Here is a 23618-nt window from a genome sequence, read left to right as displayed (position 1 = left end):
CGTTGTTCGTTCGTGATAATAATAATCATAATTCTGACCTTTCATGTCATAACTTCTCAAACCTTTTATATGATAGGCTGAGTTTAAACATGTTTTTCCTTCTACTGTTCAAGGTCTGACACAGTCTGGCCTCTGGCCCAATCTCTATAAAGTCTACAACACAGACACCGTTTACTGGAGTAGTGGTAGAGCTTTCCACTCCTGTTGTCGTACATCACAGCTGTTAGTCCAAGTCCGGAACACGCTGCAATATTTTTGACGTCAGCAGCAACATGAATATTATGAATATAAACTTGAGAATATCTATGAATAATCTATGAATAAAAGATAAATGCAGATGGATACGTAATGCAGTGTGTGTGTGTGTGTGTGGACTGAACATAAGGAGAGGAAATAGGATAACAGTTCTAAAGGAATTCATAAAGGAAGCAGGACAGAAAGGAGAGGAGTTGAATACGCCATAACTGAAATACTCTCACTGCACCAGTGTGGTATATAGCAATATTTCCAGCTGAAATAACCATGACCCACAACTCTTAGCTGGTGTGCTTGTACTTGTGATCTTCTGACATCACAGGTGGGCGTGTCCACGTAAATGTGTGCTGGATAGATCAGTCTAGCAGCCTACCCAGTGGCCTGTACAAACGTTGCTCATCTATCCGTCACACATCTAAGTGGGCACGCCACCAGTGATGTCAGAAGAAGCAGATTTTCAAAACATCTTGTAACGGTTAATCACACTCACACCTGGTGGTATAACATGTCACCTTTAACTCGTGTTCTGCTCTGTCCCTGCAGCTGTTCCTGGTCTCCAACGGCGGCAAGTTCATGAAGAAGACTCTGATTGGCGAGGCGTACGTGTGGCTGGACAAGGTGGACCTGCGGAAGCGCGTGGTGAGCTGGCACAAGCTGCTGGCCAGCACCGCCCAGATCCACTCCTAAGGAACCAGCCGCACCAGAGCGGTAATGCACCGGACCACAGGGGGGCGACCTGGAACCGCACGGGAACCCCGTCTGGGAGCACGTCATCTGGGTGAATGATAGTACAGATGCCCCCTCCCCCCCCCTCCCCCCCCCCCCCCCCCACACACACACACACACACACACTTCTGATTCTTTGATGGGTCTTTCGGGGAGGACGTGGCGGGGGGTGGGGGGGGGGGTGGGGGGGCGGGGTTAGGGCTGTTGGTTGTCTCTTCAATTTCAAAAGCTTCCCTTCTGCTGTGGTGGTTGTTGGGGGCTTTTGGTTCCTTCTTTCGTCTCTTGTCTTTTTTTCTTTGTTTTCGGCGATCGGAAGCAATTGGGGAGGAGGGGGAGGGGTGGGAGGGCAGTGGGGGTGTGTTTACAGGAGACGGACACATGTTTACAGGAAGTAGGTGATGAGGTTTGTGTTGGACATGGGATTCAAGAGAGGAATGCGCAAGAATCAACCAGGTATTACAAACTTTCTTACTTCACTCACACACACACACACATGCAGCACGCACCATCAAATGCACGTGCAAACACACATGCACACGCACACACACACACACACACACACACACACACACACACACACACACACACACACACACACACACACACACACACACACACACACACACACGCACACACACACACACGCACACACACACACACACACACAAACACAAACACACTCACTTATTCACTTACTCCACTCCTCACCCAGCAGTTCTGTACAGTACCGCCAAAACACAGGCGAAAAATCGAATGGAAACAGGGAATGGACAAATCTCAAATGTATTTATTTATTTATTTATTCATGTATTTATGTATGTATGTATTTATTTAGATGTTTTATCCACAAATGAAAGTTTAAGCATTTAAAACGACTCTCCTTGTTGCTTAACGATGATCTGGCAATTAAATGTTGAAACTTAGGGAGAACATGTCATTTGTTTATTTTTATATTATGCCCAGAGTATAGAATTCTATCATTTGTCTTCTCCTCAATTATTTGTTGGTTATGCCACACTTTAGAGCATTCCAACATACTTGAGATTGTGAACTTCATCTCAAAATAAACAAAGGAATTGTTGTCTGCTTAAAACCCATTAATCCCTTATTCACCCTAATTATGAATTCAGTCCCATCAGAGGCTCTTCATATATCAGATTAAATGGTATATTGATATAGTGTGCGCATTGATCAATGTCTGTGATATGTAGTACCACAGTATCAATACCAGTTAGGCTTTCACTTTTTTTATAGTGAGGTGAGATGTCATTGTCAAAAGAAGAATAGAATATATACTGTAGGTATATAAGATATAGGCCTAGTTATCTTTACCACTGCCAATCCGGTCTCGATAATTGTGTCATATTTATGATGAAGCCCCCTATTTAGACATTTGAAATAAAACATTTGAACTTCTATGTATAATTTATTTTCTTCTTCTCTTTATTTGTAGCTTGAATGCATATTGTAATTCAGGCACATTGCTTAGTATTTCCTCCTGCTTCAAAACGTGGCTACACTATGGCTACACTATTTCAGAAAAACACTTTTTAGTTTTACGTTATTTGCACGTTCTAGGAAGAATGTTAAGCTGTTTATGTCCCGTTGGTTTTTGTTGAGGTGGAGAACGAGAGAGAGGCCAAGCAAAAAACAATTCAACATTGGATGATAACAAAAAGAAAAACAAACTGTCTAACAGTTTATCCAAAGTATTTGCAAATGTTATTTTTTTACGTTTCAACTTTGGTAGTATGGCTAATGCGCTTCCTTGTTGGTTAATGTTAAACTCTGCTTATAATGCCTATGTCATTTTCTTAATTTTCTGTTTTTCTAATGTTAGTTCTTTTTACGTTGAAATCCTCTAAACTGATGACCGTGTTTCTGTTGAAGACCGTGACCATGACAACCATCCTGACAGAGTGTATCGTGCATTAGGGTCGGCCCCCTTCAGCATTTTGTCAGTGACATGTTTTTAACATCACAATCCTTTCAAAGGGAATACATGACACTATCACATAACAAGGCCACAACAGACATGACAACTCGATCACCACTCATATCCTTGCTTATGCCAAACACAGAACACTTAACATGTGTATCCCACTAATTTCTATGCAACATACATACAATGTTGTAACCACATCTCACCACAGCTGAATTGATCGACTAAATGCTGACACTGGCAGTGAGACAGATGAGCCAATGGTCCATTTTATCATTATGTTTTATTTATTTCATGCAGGTGTTTATGTTTCAGTTTCACTTCAGCGTTCAATCTCTGCTCATTTAATTTGACCTCAAATTTTGACCTTGTTTACCAAAATCCTTTACATTGTATCGCAATATGCAAATGTATTTATGAACCATGTAACCTTATGTTATTATTATTTGATTTAATTTGTTTCATCATGTAGTGCTTGTTTACAATGTTACCTCAATCTCAGAGAATTAACTTTTTAGGCCTTTCTCACACACACACACACACACACACACACACACACACACACACACACACACACACACAGATGTGCAATATGACTTACGTTTCCATTCAATTGAAAGGAATAATTTCCACACATTACCGATAAACATGAATACGTTTTTCTTCAATTTGCATTTTTATTATTTTTCATAGCAATGTGCTTACATGTGTAGCATTTTCATTTAAACCCTACAATGCATGGCATCTGCTGTAACGCATAGCTTTCAATCGCTCCCTAACAGACACACACACAGACACACACACACACACACACACACACACACACACACACACACACACACACACATACAGAGTTACATACTTGTGCACTGAAAAGAAGAAGAATCACACAGTTGCCATCTCTCTATTTCCCACCATGTAAATACAGACCTTTTTGTACCAGGGAGATGTGGGCGGGCTGGGGGGGTTAGGGTGTAGGTCATCGGCCATTAGAAGTAACAGCTCTGCGACTGAAACCAGGGGAACCTTTAGACGTCTGTACGGACCCTGATTAGGCCCCGGCCCCTGTCATTCACATCATAACCACTAGCGGCCACCAGAGTCTCCAAACACACTGACCGTCTATCTTAATAACTCGAGTAGTTGCAGGAGAATTTAAATGTGATCACCATTGGATGTTGCATGTTTCGTTGGTGGTTCATACTATTTTTGTGTCCAGATACTATAAAAAAATATATAAAAATAAACTAAGAAGAATAACGAGTGGGGCGATAGAGACTCTATGATAGAGACAGATATAGAACACAATATAGAGAGTTATAGAAAGCGTTATAAAGAAGAAAAAAGTAAATTATTTAATGATGTATGCTGACTGTACAAAGATTATGCTTGTAAAACCCGTCTGGTTTTCCACTTGTACGTATAAGCAGAAAAAAATTATCTACTGTCATGGTTTTGTGATTGTACACAGAAGGTATTGATGAATTATGCAAATTGTGCTGTATAAATGGCTGTTGCCCCATGTCTAAATATTAAATATCTGTACAAATGAATATTGCTGAGTGTGTTGAATTCTTGACCAACTAGTGACAATAACTATCAAAGTGATTATATAATCCTTGGTTTATAGCTATTCTTGCATTCATATATATTTTGAGATTCTTGCTACCCATGTTATTTTGGTTTGCTGGCGCAGTAATACCATGTTACCGTTAGAGGGCACTCGATTACTATGTTGTATGTATGTCCAATGCTCTAATGTATTAACTTTAATTGGCGAGCCTCTCTGTTCTAGCAAAGAGTATAGGAGAAATTTGTTAAGCAATATGCAATCAACATCTTGCCCAGTATGCTATATTAATTAAATAAGTGTGGAGAAACATTGAGCAACCAAAGAAACGCTCTCCTCTCATGATATGTTTATGATATATGTTCTTCAGTGTGTTGGATCCACAGGCTGCACCGAATGGAATGCTCTGTTTAGATTGGGCCTTTATGGCCTTGGAGAATGGGGAGATGTCTCCAAATAAGGGAGAATGCATGGGATGAGGTAACAACGTATGGATGATAGATGGGCATAACGGAGCATAAGAACAGGGGCCGGAGAGTGTCTGTTCAGTTCTTTGTCAAACCAACTCAGGATTTTGTCGTTGCTTGTTCTCAAGTGATAATAAAATCTTTAGCACTCAAACCTTCGGCTTCCTCGATCTCTCTTAGTTTTTGTTTAGATGTTGTATTTTATCTACGACATAATTTGGCGTCACGAACAGGATTGAAGAAAAGGGACCACCAGCTGCAAGGCCGCAGGTCGGGGACCGGCAAGGGTCACACAAACAAAGAGTGGCCACTCGAACTGAGAAAGGTAAGCATTGTTCTTACTTATTAGTTTAGTAAATTTGTGTGATCATTGCCAACCCGATCCTAACGCTAAGCAGTAAGTAAAGTGTCTCTTCAAATAACGAACCGTAGTGTATATGATAAAGAGAGAGAGAGAGGGGCCTGGGATGAGTATGTGCATGCACTAACACTGTGGTATATTCATATACTGTCTGTATCGACTGGGCGCCGTCCCAGTCCATGTTTCTATGATAAAGTGGGTTAGAGATTCCTGTCAGAGGTGGGCGACGTCCCAGTCCGTGTTTCTATGATAAAGCGGGTTAGAGATTCCTGTCAGAGGTGGGCGACGTCCCAGTCCATGTTCTTCTTTGTCTAATGGTATTGTAGGGTCCTGTAAAAGCGTTTTGGACACCGCCCTGTGGCCTATAAATACGGACATAAGCAACCCAAGACATTTCTAACAAAAACCGTTGAGGAAATTTACTTGGGGTACAAAATCAGAGCCGAGTGAAAGGGGAGAAGAGGAGCGGAGAAGTAAGGAGGAAAAAAGGTGGGGGGAGTAACTCGGAGCAAGGATGTGATTACAGACGAGTCAGTGACAAGTTCCACTCAGAGTCTTGTGCAACCAATTCGACCATTTTGCGACAAACTATAAAAAGTTGTATAAGTCGTTTTCTTTTCGTATTCAAATCGAGTTAGGTTTTTTTACCTCAGAGACTTGTACGGCCGGTTTTGTTTTTGTTTATTCTGTCTAAATAAAAGACTGGCTATAACGCCTGGTCAAACCTTTTTGCTGTGATTACAGACGAGTCAGTGACAAGTTCCACTCAGAGTCTTGTGCAACAAATTCGACCATTTTCCGACAAACTATAAAAAGTTGTATAAGTCATTTTATTTCTGTATTAAAAGTCGAGTTAGGTTTTTTTACCTCAGAGACTTGTACGGCCGGTTTTATTTTTGTTTATTCTGTCTAAGAACAGAGAGAGGGAGAGAGAGAGCGCAGAGGCAGCGTGTGTGTCTGTCTGCGTGTGGGAGAGCAGAGTCAGTGTGTGCGCATCTGTGCGTGTGTGTAAGGGTGTGAGTGGGACAGAGAGCAGAGTCAGTGTGTGTGTGCGCATCTGTGCGTGTGTGTAAGGGTGTGAGTGGGACAGAGAGCAGAGTCGTGTGTGTGCGCATGTGTGCGTGTGTGTGTGTGTGAGTAAGACAAAGAGAGGGAGAGAACAGGGGAAGAGTGTGTGCGAAGCAGAGAGAGAGAGACCTCTCGCCATTCACAGATATCCATCCCTCTAAGAGTGTGTGTAGGAGTAGGGGGATATAGAGATAAATAAAATAAATAAGTAGGTAGATAGATAAATTAATAAAGTAAATAAATAAGTAGATAGATAAATTAATAAAGTAAATAAATAAATAGATAGATAATTTAATAAAGTAAATAAATTGGAAAGACAGAGAAGTGCTGGAAAAGCGTATAAAAAGCACTTTGATAGTAGGAATAAATATAATGGTAATAATTGGTTTGTCTGAAGTAGATGTGTAAACCCCCCCCTGGTGTTGTCAGACCAGGAGAAAAGGAGAGGCTAGAGAACAGGAAGGGAGGGGGGAGAAAGACCAGGAGCAGAGCAGGAGTAAGAATCAGCAAAGGTGGGAGGGGAGCGCATTCCAATCGGCAGAGATAAAGAAACATTTTAACTAACGAATAGAATAAACTCAAACAAATTGTATTAAAAAAAAAAGTGTTTATACACTTAAGAAAATGAATATGGCACCGACAGCAGTGGAGATTTTGAGTAGAGACAGTCCATTGCTTAAAGATGAGATAAAAAAGATCTCTGACAAATGGGAGAAGTCAGTGCTAGCCTTGTTCCAAAAGGAAGGAGAGAGATGGAGGAAAGAAGAGAGCACAGCTAGGGAAATAGTGAATAAAGATGAGAAAACTGAGCCATTACCCCCGAGGGCTCAGCCACCACCGTATAACATAGGACTGTACCCATTGACAACAGGCACAGTAGATATTAAAGGGGAGGTCACATTAAATGGAGAAAATAAGGATTGTGACACACAGGGACGGAAAGACCCACCCATATACATGGACTGTTATGAAGGAATTAGGAAAACAAGGAGAGAGTTGAATAGTGATGACAATAGTACTAGTGACAGTGACAACGGGGACAAAGATGGGAAAATTGATAACGGGCAATTTAGTGAAGGGCCTGAGCTAGGAAGTAAGAAGTTAGAAAAGGAAAAGAGAGGAAAGGGAACAGCGAAGAGTCAGAGGAAGTTAAGAATGGAGGGTAGAAATGAGGGAGAGAGCTTCAGTGCGAGCCCATGGAAAGAAAATGAGGGGGCCCAGGTCAGTGGTAGTAAATCATTACAAAGCCCCCTAGAACTCCAGTCCCAGGGGGAGCCTAGGAGATCGCAAAGGGAGAAAAGAGCACCCGACACTTTTCCAGGAAATTATCCTATTCTGGTTAAAGGACAACAGGCCTATTATCAACCATGGAGTTCACAGGACTTGGAGGGATTCCTGTCTAGACTCCACCTGTCATACATGTACACACGTAGTAATGAGGGTCCAACAAATAGAGGTAGACAGAGTCAGTACAGGGGAACACAAGGACAGTTTAGATATAATCAACAGCAGGGACAGCCCAACCAGCGTAGAGAGCCATTTAGATGTTGGGGATGCAATCAGGAAGGCCATATCCAAAGGAATTGTTTGGCAACATCCAACCCTTCTTTCCCACCACAGCAAGGACAAGGTAACAGCTACCTATGACAGGTGGGACCCTTTATGGGTCAAGGATACTAGGGGTTATTATCTAGACTCCATAACATGAACAATTAGCATTTAAAGTTGTCCATAGCATGCACACCGCTCCTCCACAGAAGTCCAGGGGTCAACCAGCGCTGGGGACTCTTTTTAAGAGTTCAGGGAAAATCCTCTCTCACCAATCTGAGCAGAAGGACCCGCCCTAAAAGGACTCGGGGAGGGCGGAGTTAATGCATAGTTCAACAGACCTGACGAGGTTTAAGTACCAAAAAGATAACACAAATAAAATATCTCCTGAGGGAGTATGGTAATAACAGACATCATATTAAAAAGTGATGACATAATTTAGAGGTGATAATCGACAATACCTACAATTAGACTAAATAAGTAAGATAAAATGTTATCCAAATTTCTAATTCATGTTGTCCACGGTGAAAGAGTGGGGGAGGAAAGAACCAGGTGTTTGAGTGTGAGCCTGTCTTCTTGTGTATGACAGGGCCGAGATAAGGGAGGTTACTCCTCTACTCAAAGTGGGGGAAGACATACGGGGTACTGAAAACATGCTTCAGATAAACAATAGTGTTAACAAGGAAATGGTCTTTACTATAATTGATTATGACTACATTCTTGTCAACCAATTACTAACTTATAAAAGATGTTCAGATATCCATATCGTGCCTAATTATTTTTCTTTTTCAGGTGCAGTTTTTGTTTAGTTTTAGTCTTCCTAGGACAACAGTTATTACTCATGGATGGACATCAAAGTTCAAAAGGAAGTTATAAGGACAATTAAAGACAGTGTTGCAATTACCCAAGTGATTTCACCTAAAAAGTACGGATAAAAATAAGTGTCATGCATTTAAGGAAGTTTAAGTTGTGATTAGTGTTTTCTAAAATTTAAAATAAATAAATAAAATTAATAATCACACTGGAAAAGGTAATTGAATAAATCTGGGTATGATAAGAATAAGACTGGAATGCATAAAATTAAACATGATCTTAATAAGCTGTAAAAGTAAAAATACATAAATGAAAATATAGAATCAAGAAAAACTGATAGATTGGTGCTACATCTGCTGGGAAGGGATCCTACATGCTAGGTTCTCAATTTACATTCAGAAGTGGTGGGTCTACCTTTCAGACGCCAATACCACTGCTGGAACGCTTTGATAAAATGTTAGCAGTAGATAATATAATATTTTTAACTCTGTTAGAAAGTTACTTTTTGATTCGCCCCATTATTACACACACACACACACACAGGGTAAGCACCCTGCTGTGTCTCCGTTTTGCAAACACTTGGCTGCATGAGTAGCTGGGGAAGAAGACTCTGTCTCCATTCCTCCACTTTGCAATCTATACCACCTAATGGGTGTAAATTGATTGTATCCCAGGCACGGCATCCTGCAATAAGCCAGTATGGAAGGCTGGTTAGCCAATGACGGGTAAGATCCCACCTTGAAACCCGGGACAACCTAAGGCAGGCACAGTCACGATTACTTGGCAGAGTCATGAAGTGACGAGCTGCAACCATCATTGGAAGAGCCGGGTGGGGTGAAAGGTGGAGAAGGAACAGGAGTCAGAAATGTCGGCTCAGGCAGCAGAAGCAGTGGACTTAGAAGAGGCATGTCACGGTTTCGTTCATAAGACTTTCACGGTATATACAGACTTATGTGACATTTTCGGTTAAAATTCGGGAACAGTGTGGTTTTAAGGCGGTTGAGGGTAAACCCACCAATATCGGCTTTTGGTTTTGGTTGTACTGGCTTTGAGTTCCCTTCCCAATAGATTGGTTTCAATCGAAGATAGTTAAGGTTAGGGACCTTAAAGGTGGTTGCACCAACGGCGTTGTTAGGTTTGTTTATAATTTAATGAGGATGATGTTGTCCGCATGCAGGAGAAAGCTGGTGTCTGTGAGCAAAACATGTGGTTGAAGAGGGGTGCAGGGTTATGGAGAACCCATAGCGGGATGATGCTGGCACCCACAGCACTGTTGGGGATGCTCATCACTAATGCGCATGGTTTTGACCATGGCGCAAGGGGGGAGGTGTTGAGGGGAATTAGCAAACAAGGTTTTTATTGCAAACAATGATTGATAACCAGCTAAATGAGTGTGAAGTATGTGCAAAAAACAATGTAGGCCTAAGGAAAGCAATTACTACTCCGTTGGGACACATTCCCACACCTGAAGGACCATTCAGACATTTGGTCATGGACTATGTTGACATGTTTAAAAGTGTAGGTGGTAAAAGGTACATGTTAGTTATCATTGACAGGTTCAGCAGATGGGTAGAAGCAGTCCCATCAAAAGACCAAAGCGTGGCTACACTAATCAAGTTTCCGACTAGAGTCATGCCAAGGTTTGGAATTCCGTTTGAGATTAGCTCAGACAATGGTGCGGCGTTTATTCAGAAAACACTCAAACAAGTGATTCAGTATTTGCATGTCAAACAAAGGTTAGGTTGCGTCTACCATCCTCAATCACAAGGTATGGTGGAAAGAGTGAATGGGACGCTCAAGACAAAAATTAACAAAATCTGTACAAGCACTAAATTGAATTGGATTGATGCACTACCACTAGCACTAATGAGTTATCGCATGCAAGCTAACAGAACGGCACATCTTACCCTGCATGAAATGCTTACGGGTCGACCCATGCCTTCACCTGTCATCCGATGGCCCCATAAGGGACCTCCGTTGGAGCAATTAGAAATAGGATTAAGAACAATATGTTTGACAACTAACTGCTGTACATGAGTTTATATTCCACCAAGAGAAACACAAAGTTTCAGAGCCGGAGGAGAACCCACCAAGGGGGGTGGAACCAGGTGACCAAGTGTACCTGAGGGTGTTCAGAAGAAAGTGGAACCAGCCCAGGAGAGAAGGACCATACAAAGTCACCAATGCAACTCCAACTGCCATCCAGGTGGAAGGGAGTTCCACCTGGTACCACCTCAACCACTGCACAAAGGCTGCACAACCCAGGACGAGGGAAGAGCGTGGGGAGGAGTTGGATGCAGCCCCACCCAACATTGACCAACCACCCCAGGACCAGACCCAGCCGAGCCAAGAGCAACAACCACACAATGATGCTGAAGATGGGTTGTGCCAGATTCCTCTGGCTCAAGGACTGATCCAGAGGAAGAATGAAACTACAGGAACAGGACAGACCTGGGACAGCCAGGAATCAGAGGGTAGTACTGAAGGAAGCGGGACAGAAATACAGGAAAGTCCAGCCCAGAGACATTCAGGAATAGTTAAGGGGTCAGAGAGAATAGTCTTTCATGCTCAGGTACCACCACAAAGATTGAACCAGGTTAATGAACAAATTACTTTTACTGTCATGATAGGTAACAGAACGCTATGTGCATTAACTTTCCACCCGATGTATGATCTAGATTGGAGGAAAAGTCTGTGTGAAGTGCACATTCAGCAAGAGCCAATGTACTGGTGTGTGACAGTAACACCAAACAAACCATGGGACTACGATAACAGCGGGTATAAATTAAGAATAAAAGGATATCGGAATCTTAAAGCAGTGTCAGAAATAATAACCAAATTTACACTAAAAGCAGAAGTCCCTTGTATAACCAAAAACCAACAGGGTAAGGTTTTTGAATCTGACCAAAGTGAGTCAGGAAAAACTTCAGATAATGATAAAGCAAATACAACTATAGCCACTGGTAAAGTAGATCAAACTCCAGTTAGAGATACTGGAAAAGATTAAATTGTAACCGCTAATAGATTAAATTTGATTAAAATTCGACTCTAGATGCAGGTGATATTAATGAAACTTCTGATGTCAGGGAATTAGCACAGACTTCAATCACTAATTTAACTTCCATTAGAGAAGAAACAACAATCATGAATGAGCTAATAAACACACTAGCAACAAATGGTACAGGAGTTACTTTACAGAATAAGATGAAACAAACAATGCTAGAAGAAGTAGAAATAGCCCCAACAATGATACCAAAAGAAAATAACTTAGATACAATGACAACTACAATATCAATGGTCAATACCGAAATTATGTTAAATGAGATCACAATATCGACATTTACGTCCGAAACTATTGCGGCTGAAATCTTAACATCGACACCCATGTTTCTTGAAGAGATTCTTGTAGCTATCGATAACTCAACAAGTAATAACCTAAACAGGCGGAAAAGAGCATTTGAACCAGACGAGGACATAAGGATTGACAAAATAGGCAAGCCCTAGATTGGTTACTGGCGGAAAAAGTCTGTGCTCTTATAGGAGACATGTGCTGCACTTTCATTCCAAATAATACCGCACCTGAGGGGTCGTTCACTCTAGCCATGAATAAACTTAAAAGACTAAGACAGGAGGTTAAAAACAATGCAGGACATGGGAATGACTGGATGACATGGCTGGAACTGAGTATGGGAAAACGGGGAGCAATACTGGCTAAAGTAGGAGTAATTGTTTTGATTGTATTCACATTAATGGGATTGATTTTTTGTTGTTGTATTCCTGTACTAAGGTCCATGATAGCTTCTAGGTTGGACAAGCAGATGGTTGTTGCATTGAGAGGTACAGTTGAGACAACACGAGTGGAATGGGAATATGTTGGGGACCAGAATGGGTGTGACGATAAAGCGAAGGAGGCCGAGCTGGAGGCCATGTTGAAGGCCATGCTGGAGGCTGAGCAAATGAGTGCTTGACCTAGCCTTGAGGAGACTCACATGTGATCGTGCTAGTAACCTCTCCATGTGAGTCTGACTCTGAACACTGGGACTTTGGAGAATTGCAGAAGCTGAAGATGGTGATGGAAGCAGATACAGTCAATGACATCTGAAAGTCCATGAATACACTTATATTCGAATGCATGACAATTATATTAACCATTGGCACACTGTATGATTATGTTTCTATTATGTTTTTAGTTAGAATTTTTATGTCACATTTTGTAATCATATTACTCACTATTAATCACTTATTAAGGAAACAACACATGCAAGGCTCTACTTGAATTATCATACCACTGCTTACATAACATTTATAACTATTTTTGTTGACTAATGTCATTTACTATATTGTCTATTATTATGATTGTTGACAAATGTTGTTTTACATTTTGAGGATTTCCATATAGGAGGTTTTTCATTTTCGTTAAATATTTTATCACCATTTAATTGACACCAATTGGGAGGGTTGGAGACACTTAAAGGTATATCACATTTGGTAATCTTTTTTTAGCTTCATGAAAATGTACAGGTTGAGAACCCTGACGCCATACAGGTTGAGAGTCCTGATATGTTCAATGAAGTATGTTTTTTCCAGGTAATCAAATGTGAATACTGATAATTCATCTGGCAGTCCGGCAAGTAGTTTAGATTATTTCTAAATTGTTAAAAGTAATGGGATGGGATTTCTTGGGACTTTTGTAAGTCCCAAAGGGGGGAATATATAGGAGAAATTTGTTAAGCAATATGCAATCAACATCTTGCCCAGTATGCTATATTAATTAAATAAGTGTGGAGAAACATTGAGCAACCAAAGAAACGCTCTCCTCTCATGATATGTTTATGATATATGTTCTTCAGTGTGTTGGATCCACAGGCTGCACCGAATGGAATGCTCTGTTTAGATTGGGCCTTTATGGCCTTGGAGAATGGGGAGATGTCTCCAAATAAGGGAGAATGCATGGGATGAGGTAACAACGTATGGATGATAGATGGGCATAACGGAGCATAAGAACAGGGGCCGGAGAGTGTCTGTTCAGTTCTTTGTCAAACCAACTCAGGATTTTGTCGTTGCTTGTTCTCAAGTGATAATAAAATCTTTAGCACTCAAACCTTCGGCTTCCTCGATCTCTCTTAGTTTTTGTTTAGATGTTGTATTTTATCTACGACAAGAGTTGCCAATACATCAATGGTTTTGCTGATAACATGGGCATACATAAAAGACTATGTTGCCATCGTCACGTTCTATTTACATTTACCTTCTATGTTTCATGCAGCACGCACGTATGTTCTGCTCCAGTAAGGCAAGTCTGTACTAATAGTTAAAGCCTCTAGGGGGCGAAATAAAACCATTGGTTCACAAAATCTATTGAATTGGTCGGTAACAGGCGGCCTCCGTGCAATATATAGCTCGGCCTTCCAGATGCATTCATAATATAATATTAAAATAATATTAGATATATTAGTATTAGTATATTTCATTTTGGTTCACATTCTGTTGCTCCATTATAATGGTCTGCAACAAGGAAGCATTGAGTGTCCCCTCTGCGGTTTTGTCCAATAGGAGAGCGACCCGTCCAACAGCGTGACATGTGCTGTGTGGCCGCGAACCAAAACAAATGAAAAATGTACCGAATCTTCCGAATTCAGGTTTGAAAACGGCCTTCATTTGAGCTTTGTTTCTACTTATGTTCTGGCCATCCAATCGTTTGCTAACAACGTGGTCCTATGCCAACAACGTGGTCCTATGCCAGACTTCCTTGCTCCAGTTGATCACTAACAGTAGGCCTCTTTCAGTAACATAGAGGAGGGATTCCCAAACCTTTTCTCATCGGGCTTGGAAGAGAAATTTGGTGTCCGACCATGACCCAAACTTACAAAAATACATCTTGAATTGCCATAACCTTTACAAGTTAAGAGCCCCGCACACGGCTTCTGGACTGAACAGAGCAGAGCAGCAAAGTGAACTTAACACATCTAGGCCTAAATACAGAAACGGAAACAAATAAATGTCAGTCTTTAGCCATTGGAAAATGCCATCACTGTCTTAAGACCACGTTTAAGTTAGGGTTAGTACACACTTTGCCTGTTACCAGACACTAAACCATTTCATGAGGCATGTCTAGCAAGTTGAATTATAAAAACTTAAATTCCACAAATAATATAAAAAATGCATTCATCGTAAGTCTAATTAACATTAGAATAAAGACCCTAAATAACATCAGACATAACCGGCTAAACTCAGCTGTTGCCGGGGGCCATGATGCCGCTGTTTCCCGTCTCCCTCAGCCTCCCTGTCCTCTCTCTGATGTAACGTCATGAATCAGACCCACAGCACCACAGTCGCCCCCTCCCCATCTCCAACCACCGCTCCGAGACCCCCCATGTTGTTATTTCATTACTATTTGTCTTTATTTTTAGTGTGTGTGTGTGTGTGTGTGTGTGTGTGTGTGTGTGTGTGTGTGTGTGGTTTTGAAGGCGGATTTGCTGGGCTCCTCAACCTGATTTCAGTCACATTTTGTTTTATACCATACTCATCTTCATCAATGTAGTATTCTAATATTCAACCTGAGTAGCGGTTGCATTGATCTATCAGCAGTACTGTTTACATGTTTAGCATCGAGCTAAGCATAGCTGCTGCTGAGTACATGAGACTCATTGCGATGTAGTCTAGGCTGTGTGTCCTGGGGCCCTGTCTCACCTCGCAGCCATATGGGTGAGCTGGTGTTGGAACCTTCTAGAATAAGATTAGAAATGCATTTCCAAATGATACCTGGCTGGGTGGAACACATACCTGGCTGGGTGGTTAACACATCATTAAAAACTGCATTAAGTTCAGTGATTTGTTTAGCTGGCTGGATGGACAGATGGATGATGATGAATGGATGGTTGGATTGTGTGGACGTAGGGTTTGGTTAGACAGATGGATGCGCTGATGGTTGGTGTTGAAGTGTAGTTATTTCGGCTGAGTGGGATGGATGGGTGGGTATATTTATGCGTCTGTGTGGCCTGGTTGTCTGTTGATCTGGTTATGTTTGGGCAGAGCCAGACCAGACTGACACTCTGACCTTATAGTGACTGAAAACATGCTCTGGGGTCCATCAAAAGGACTTTATGCAAGCCTGGCTGTCTGCTTATCTGCCCCCTCTTGCTCCTGCTTTCTCTCTCTCTTCTTTCGGTCTCGGTCTCTGTCTCTCTGTCTCTGTCTCTGTCTCTGTCTCTCTCTCTGTGTGTCTCTCTCTCTCTCTCTCTCTCTCTCTCTCTCTCTCTCTCTCTCTCTCTCTCTGTCTCCCTGTCTGTCTAACTCTATTCTCTGTCTTCACTGCCTCTCTCTCCACCATTAGGACCAAAAAACACAATTACATGGGATGAAAAACAGGGCAGCACGCGGGAACCATCTGGATTCTTATTAACCACACCATCCTCCTCTTTGTCCTGAGCCCCCTGGTTGGTTGGCTGACTCATGCCAGTGTCACCAGGTTTCAGGGCCTCATAGGCCATAGAACATGATGTTTGTACTTCATCATGAGCAGCCTTGAGCAGCCTTAAGAAATGACAACTGAGAGACAAAAAATAGGGATGAATCAGCAGGGACCTCATGATACGATTTTACTTATTTTTTTGTTCACACAATATGTATGCGATTCTGTACATTTTGATAGAACATTAAAGTGGTCATCTCAAAGATTTCCATTTGATGCTCTCTGGCGCCACCTTTGGCATTAAGCAGTAATTGTTCCCATAGATCCCATTACATTCATAACATTCATAATACTGCAAATACAAAGGCTTTTATCAGTGGGACATCGGCTCAATCCCCATTGGGTTCCCTCATTCGGCGATAGATAGTGACTTCATGGTTGTTTGTGGTTCACCATTGTTCAACACACAGCCGAACAGAACCTATAGTTGATGTGACTGTACTAAAGGCAAACACACTATAGCGCCCTGCTTAAGACGGCGACATTCATTTGCTTCATTTTAGATAACATTGGCAATTGTTTCTTGCGGTAGCAAATAATCACATTATAAAAATTTTCTCACCATCCATACAAACAAAGCCTTTAAAAAGTCCTTCTAGATGTTTTTTGTGTGGACCGGGAGTTAGAGAAAATGGATTGGTTATTAAATGTGCAACAAATGGAATATACTTGATACCTGTAGTAGCTTTTGTTGTTGTCGTTTTTAAGGTTTATAAAATGAGGACTGGCTGCAGTGCAGCAGAGTATAACTCCATGTGACCGCAGCCCGGCTGCGTCACCGCGAACAAACAGAACATGAAACAGAAAATACATCTGACAGCCGGGAGCCACGGCCGTCCTGAAGAAAGTCAAGTAATGGACAGAATGGTCGACCCCAGCGACAGTGAGGGGGTTTAGCTCCTGGGTGGAAGGTTCTGGGCTCAATCCCCAATGTCCACCACGGTCTACCTGTAGGCATCAGCCATGCTGCCTTACATCTACCTGCTCATTATGACGTCTATAAAATAAAACACTGTGCTCTCTGTGGATGAAAGCATCTGCCGAAGGACAAAATCAAAGAATACATTCAAATAATAAAGGAATAATTCAAAATAATGCTGATAAATAGTCATAATAATCTAAATGGTTGTCGTGGTTACCAAGCTGGGTGGCCCGCCCCACCCACCCCTCCTCGTCGCCCTGTCATCTCTTGTTTCTTTTGCTGCGTCAACAAGCGTAACCATGACGACCATCACTTAAAAGAAAGGCTCAGTGGGATAGATAGTGTGAGTGTGTCTGTCTGTCTTCAGTGAAAGTTTTAATGTATGTAATTTGAGGACAAATGTTGTCTCATGTTCCAATAATCATAACTTAAATGTGAATAGGGCAAAACATATTGAGGGAGATATAATCAACTATTCAACTATGATTGAATAGTTGAGATTGAGTCTTACAGAGGTCCGCTCAGTACACACCCAAACTATCTCAGACTTGATAAAGAAGCCTGGTTTATTTCAAGCTGCAGCCAAGACTTATGGCCACCATCTTTACTCTGAACCCCCCCCTTTATAGATCTCACAGCTGCTCTTATGTAATGTCCAGTCACATGATACTCCCGTAGAAAGTGTCGGTGACATCGAAGAGGTTAGAGTTCTCTGAAAGTACTTTTACTGGTGGACTCTACTTCAAAGATGTTGATGCATTTCTATGTTAAACTGATTTTATTCCTTCAATGTGGAATGTCGCTCTGTCCTTGACATGCCTTTAACAAGCCACAGTACTTCTACTACCTTCTTTCTGGGTGTTGGCAAAAACAGAGAAGATGTCGGGTTGTTGTTTGCCAATTGGAGATATTGACAAGACATGAGAGGGATATTGTTAATGCTTTCAGAACAGCACTTGCTATCAATGCTTGATATGAAAGGTTGTTTGAAAAAAAATTAAACACCTACACACAAAAAATAAATAAAAGCAGTGAACAAAGAAAGTGAACAAAGTAAAAAATTACTTTTTCGTGTGACCACGGTCCAAAAGCTTTCAGATATAGTAATTTTTGGATCAGAATTAGCTATCTATTATAGCTAGGCTAGGCACCTAGCCTTAGCATGGGTCTGCTAGCATTGTGGAAAACTCAGGTTATGCCAACGAGTGAACGGGCAGAGTGCACTAAGACAAATAGGGAGGGAGGTGGACAGACAGGTAGGTAGTTAGACAGACGGATAGGTTGGTAGACAGACAGGTAGGTAGGTAGACACAGGTAGGTAGGTAGACAGACAGGTAGGTAGTAAGACAGACGGGTAGGTAGGTAGACAGACGGGTACGTAGGTAGACAGACAGGTAGGCCTTCCAGTCATTTTATTCTGGCTGTAAACGAGGGACAGGTTTATTACTGGATATCTTCATTTTCTTGCTCAAGGCATTTTATTTATTGATCGCTGTCAGAGTGTGGAAAGAATTCAACCAATATGACAAAGTGCTTCTAAAATAAATGGACAATCCATTAATGTGAATTATTGTGTATTATTATTATTAATAATATTTAAATAGCATGTATGGTCCTCGTCTTCCTCTCTGCAGCTGAACGCAGGGCAGCACATGTTCCCGCTGGTAGAGAACAACAACCGGAGCCGAGTGGAGACAGCGATGGGTTGCTAGGTGACGGCTCCCGGGCGATTCCCTGGACAGGTGCGTGGGGTTGTGTGTGTGTGTGTGTGTTTGTGTTTGTGTGGGTGAGGGAGGCCACACCTGTTGCCTACTGGCTAGACGTAACTTGCTCACTTGGAAACGGACAAGTCTCTCGCTCTCTCTCTTTCTCCTACCTCTCTCTACCTCTCACATGCTACCCCTCTCTCTCTCTCTCTCTCTCTCTCTGCCTCTCTCTTGCTGCTCCTCCTCTTCCTCAGTGCCAGCCTATCAGTGAAGTCTATGGCTTGTGGTCACTGCTCAGTATTCATGAGCTCCAATATGGATGTTGGTTTGCGGGTTTGATTTCAGGCATATTTATTTGTTCGATGTTGTTTCTTAGATCTGCTATATAAGAATCATTTGACATTGGAAAGTGTCTGTCTGTCTGTCTGTCTGTCTGTCTGTCTGTCTGTCTGTCTGTCTGTCTGTGTGTGTGTGTGTGTGTGTGTGTGTGTGTGTGTGTGTGTGTGTGTGTGTGTGTGTGTGTGTGTGTGTGTGTGATCTGTTTACACCTTCTACAATATAGCCTACATGGCATCAGCCCTTGAATTCTGGTTTATGGATGACCCAATACAATTATATTTCTTTAACTATATTAACAAAACAGCACAGGGCAGTTTCAACTCTTAATAAAAGGAATCAAAACATTACCCATTGCCATAAATACGATTATGAGCATTACTTTTATGACTAGGTCATTCTGCCTCCAATTCAACATTAAATGTTACTGTTAAGGATGTGGTAATGCGATAATTATGACTGTAAAATCCAACGTAATCCAGTTGGAATATACTTTGAATTTGTATCCCCTGCCTTGTGGACATAAGCGGTCTGAGGCCATGAGCACACTGGTATTGGTGTAGGATTACACACACACACACACACACACACACACACACACACACTTATTATACGAGTTACAGTGGAAGCTGATATTTGCCGTGTGTGTTTGCGCGTGTGTGTACACGTGTAGATGGATGTGTGTGTGTGTGTGTGTGTGTGTGTGTGTGTGTGTGTGTGTGTGTGTGTGTGTGTGTGTGTGTGTGTGTGTGTGTGAGAGAGAAAGAGAGAGAGAGTGGTCGCCTCATGCACGCTCTGGACAGTCTGGTGTTTGAGCTATCGAGAAGAGCGCCTTAAATGGAGAAAGAAGCATGCGCAATTATCGTGCTTAACCAAAGGGTGGGTGGGTACGGGTTTGGGTGTGGTGGGTGGGTGGGTGGGAGGAGGCGGGGGGCTTGGGTGTGGTGGTGGGGAGGAGGCGGGGGGCTCGGCGGATACCGATCCGTGCGTGAGGTCACACAGCGCTGGTGAGCTTGGGGTGATCGGCGACGTGCCCTCCTCTCCTCTCTCCTTGCCCGATCGCCGCCGTCTACGTGTCTACTGTAGGCTCCAACGAGACGCTACTGTCAGAGCGGTGGGGGGGAAACCAGACATGCGCCCGCTGGTGAATTAAACAAGAGAAACGCGGACACGCCGAGGTTTGTTTTCAAACTCGCCCCGATGGCGCTCCTCACGGTGCTTGATTAAAACGCCACAGCGCTCCGTTCGGTGTGAAGACTTTCTTTTCGCGGACTTGATTTACTCCTCTTCTTATCTCCTTTTTTGGATCGCTTTTTTTCGGGTTATTCTGCTTGTGAACACGGCGGATGGGAATACGCATTGCCATGGATACCTCCACTTTTTCCGTCAGCCTGTTACTCCTGGCGGCGATGTGGTCCGTCTCCGTGGGAGAGTTCCCGACAGAACACATGTGAGTGCGCGGCCGCCTGTTGGCTTCTGACACTTGTGGCTGTAAACGCGCGTCGCGCACGCAGTCGTGCACGCTGCTCTGGTTCCTGGGCGTCCTGTTTACTCCATTGAAGTAATTAACGCTCTTTTTCCAATATGCAAAATAATTAAAATCAAGTCTTGGTAGGCGGTCGTCGTCGTGTGTCTTTGTGTGAAATGTGTTTTTAAACGTGTTGAAGTCGAACGACCTCGTGTTAAAAGAAGTGTAACTTGCACCGGGCTACAGCATTGCTATATTTAAACGACCTAAGATTAGACAAATGGGCTCTAGTAATGTATCTAGTCGGGCTATGTCCCATGTGAGGCGATATGGATCTCAATGCTTTATACTTTATTCGACTTATTTTGGTGCTTGCATTTTAGACTACGAATTTATGGCGTTTTCAGAAGAAGTCTCATGGATGTAGGCTATTTGTTGTCATCTGTGGCACGTGACAACATTATTCTTGGAGAGAAGAGACAAAATAGGCTACTTGTTGAATAACCTACTTAATCATGCAAATGTTTGAAATTATATCAACCAAAGCTTCCATTCATGTGCTATACAGTTGTCATGTTGTCAATTGCAATTAGGTACACCACGATGTATCCAATGACCCACAAATGAATTGGTGACCCTCTTTTGACTTTGTGTCCTATATTAGCCTACTACAATAATTGTATTAAAAAAACAATACGGATGATTTGGCTTCAGTAAATGTGTTGCATTTTGGTCTTGAGAGAGACCAATAGAGAGAGAGAGAGAGAGAGAGAGAGCGAGAACCAGAGAGAGAGAGAGCGAGAGAGAGAGAACCAGAGAGAGCGAGAGATGATGGCACTCAGCCTAATAGCCCAGGAGCGTGATGTCAGACTGATTGATTGAGAGACTGCTCCCTCCATATATTCCACCGCCACTAAGTGGATTGAGCCTTCTCGCCTGATTCTGATTCACACACAAACACACACAAGTGTCAATCAGTGACCGAGGTGTGACCCAGGCCCACACACTTTCTCACACAAGTTCTCCTTGAAATGTCAGACTGTACCGTTTGGTCCGGTTAAATGGGGCAGCTGCCTGGTATGTCCATTAAGGGTCGATGGATTTACAACCGTGTTGGCATCGGCCTTTGTGTCTTCCTTGCTGTCATCCTGTGTTCGGGTTCATCACACACACTGTGTGCTAAAGTCAATACTCACTGAATTCCTCGCAGCCGGTGTGATCAGACTTCATCACGTGATAATAATCATTGCTGTTGATTGGACCTGAGCCTGTATGGCTGAGATGTCAGAGGTAATGTCAATGTCCTCCATATTGTCCACTAGAGCCTCAGAACGGTTGGTGCCAACATGTACTTTGTCGGCCTGTGAATGGTTTGTCCTATCAAGTGCGTTTGAGTTCCAGTGTGCGTTTTGAGATTGATGTTGAATGACAGGCCTCGTTTGTGACTCTGCAAGTTGAAAGTCAGTGAGAGGGAGCAGGGAGGCCAGGGGGACAGGGAGGATGACCTGGTTTGATTCCCCTCCAGGGGAACAGTAAGCAAGGCCATGTTGAACCAGTCAGGCGCTCACTCTTTTGTGACTTTGTTGAAAAATGCACTGGGTCACCGTATTCAAGGAGGATTCAGATTGCACAAAACAAGTTTGTACACACACACACACACACACACACACACACACACACACACTGCCTCTTATGTTCTCTGTTCAGCCTGCTCCTCGGGTCTGCCAGATGATTGACAGCATCACATCTGAAATGCAAAGTGTGACGGCTTCGATTGCCCCTCCGAAGCACCTTGATGTGTACCGAGAGAGGAGGCTGGAGAGCTACGGAGTCGTTGAGAAGATTGACATGTGATGAGGATGTATCAATAAATAAAGGGAACCTTAATCCTGTTAGAAAAAGCGCCTGCTAAATGACTAAATAGTAGTAATGGCCCTAGTTTGTTCCACCACTCACATCACCCTACAGTGCAATACACTGTTGTATTGTGGTCCGATGCAGATGCTTGGATTCCCACTCATGCAGGATAACGCATGTGTTAATAGATACACAACACTGTTTCTAATGTCAGTCTTGCTTCCATTGCCAAAGCCTCCCCCCAGCCCCCGTCATCTCTCTGCCCCTCCCATGATGGCTAACCACATCTCATGCTCAACCAGCTTAAAAGGATGTGCTTTTTCCGTGTTCCCGCGGCCGTGTCTGCCGTGATCAGAGCTCTGATGTGAGGAGATCCTCCCAGCTGCAGGACACTGGGGTGTCATGGGAGAGATATGGACGAACAGGTTACTCTTTGCAATAAGGGGATATTAATTAATATCTGTGAATGCAGAAAAAGCATATAGCATTAGCACAGGGGTGAGGATAAGGGAAAGTGTGAGGGTTTGATTCTGGGTTAGGGTTATCGTTGGTGGGTTTGGGTTAACCCAAGTCTCACAAATCAGACTTTTGTTTAATATCTGAAGTCTGAGGGCAGAGGAGGTTTGGGCCAACAGCGTGTGACATTTTCTTTTCGCTTCATATTTGACAAACAGAAGGGCTCTAGACAGGGGTGGAAAACAACTGGAGAATAATGTATGTTGTCTAACATAAGATGGCAAAGGAGGTGTTGAGAAAGGTACTTCTGAAGGGAAAGAGGGAAATTGCAACTGCAAAGGCACTATTTGCAGTAGAATTACAGCTATATATATCGCAATGTCAAAGCTGCAATACATTGTGCAGTTCTAATCATATCTCAACTCATTAGACAGAGGGCTTTTATAGGCTTCTATTCAAACTACGGATATTAATGATAACATTAGGACCCCAGTCAGCCAATAGTCACTTATTAAAAAAAAAAAAGGTACATTTTATTATTAAAGCCTGGGAGGGATCACATTTTAATTGTAATTTCTATTTCCGTCATAAATCACTGGAACATTTTCATATCAGTCTTGTGAGAGTCAGAGTAAAGTTTGATTAGATCGGG

At 42.5% G+C, this 23618-nt stretch overlaps 2 protein-coding genes across 2 annotated transcripts in view; both read left to right on the top strand.

The window, feature by feature from the left end:
• Window positions 1-942, top strand: part of pcloa (piccolo presynaptic cytomatrix protein a) — a gene marked incomplete at both ends in the record, with an annotated part of 52223 nt that extends 51281 nt beyond the window's left edge. Inside the window, one exon of the mRNA XM_084483296.1 lies at window positions 799-942. Coding sequence (XP_084339422.1) covers window positions 799-942 — 144 coding nt within the window. The remainder of the gene's footprint in view (window positions 1-798) is intronic.
• Window positions 943-20199: 19257 nt separating this feature from the next.
• The window catches only part of LOC311363346 (voltage-dependent calcium channel subunit alpha-2/delta-1-like), a 57351-nt gene continuing 53932 nt past the window's right edge, over window positions 20200-23618 (top strand). Inside the window, 1 exon segment of the mRNA XM_084483295.1 lies at window positions 20200-20635. Coding sequence (XP_084339421.1) covers window positions 20532-20635 — 104 coding nt within the window. The 5' untranslated portion in view covers window positions 20200-20531.

Source organism: Micromesistius poutassou, assembly GCF_964030765.1.
Source record: "Micromesistius poutassou genome assembly, chromosome: 18".
In the NCBI taxonomy this organism is placed as follows: Eukaryota; Metazoa; Chordata; class Actinopteri; order Gadiformes; family Gadidae; genus Micromesistius; species Micromesistius poutassou.
The sequence above is the reverse complement of the archived record's forward strand: the minus strand, read 5'-3'. Positions and strand labels throughout refer to the sequence as shown.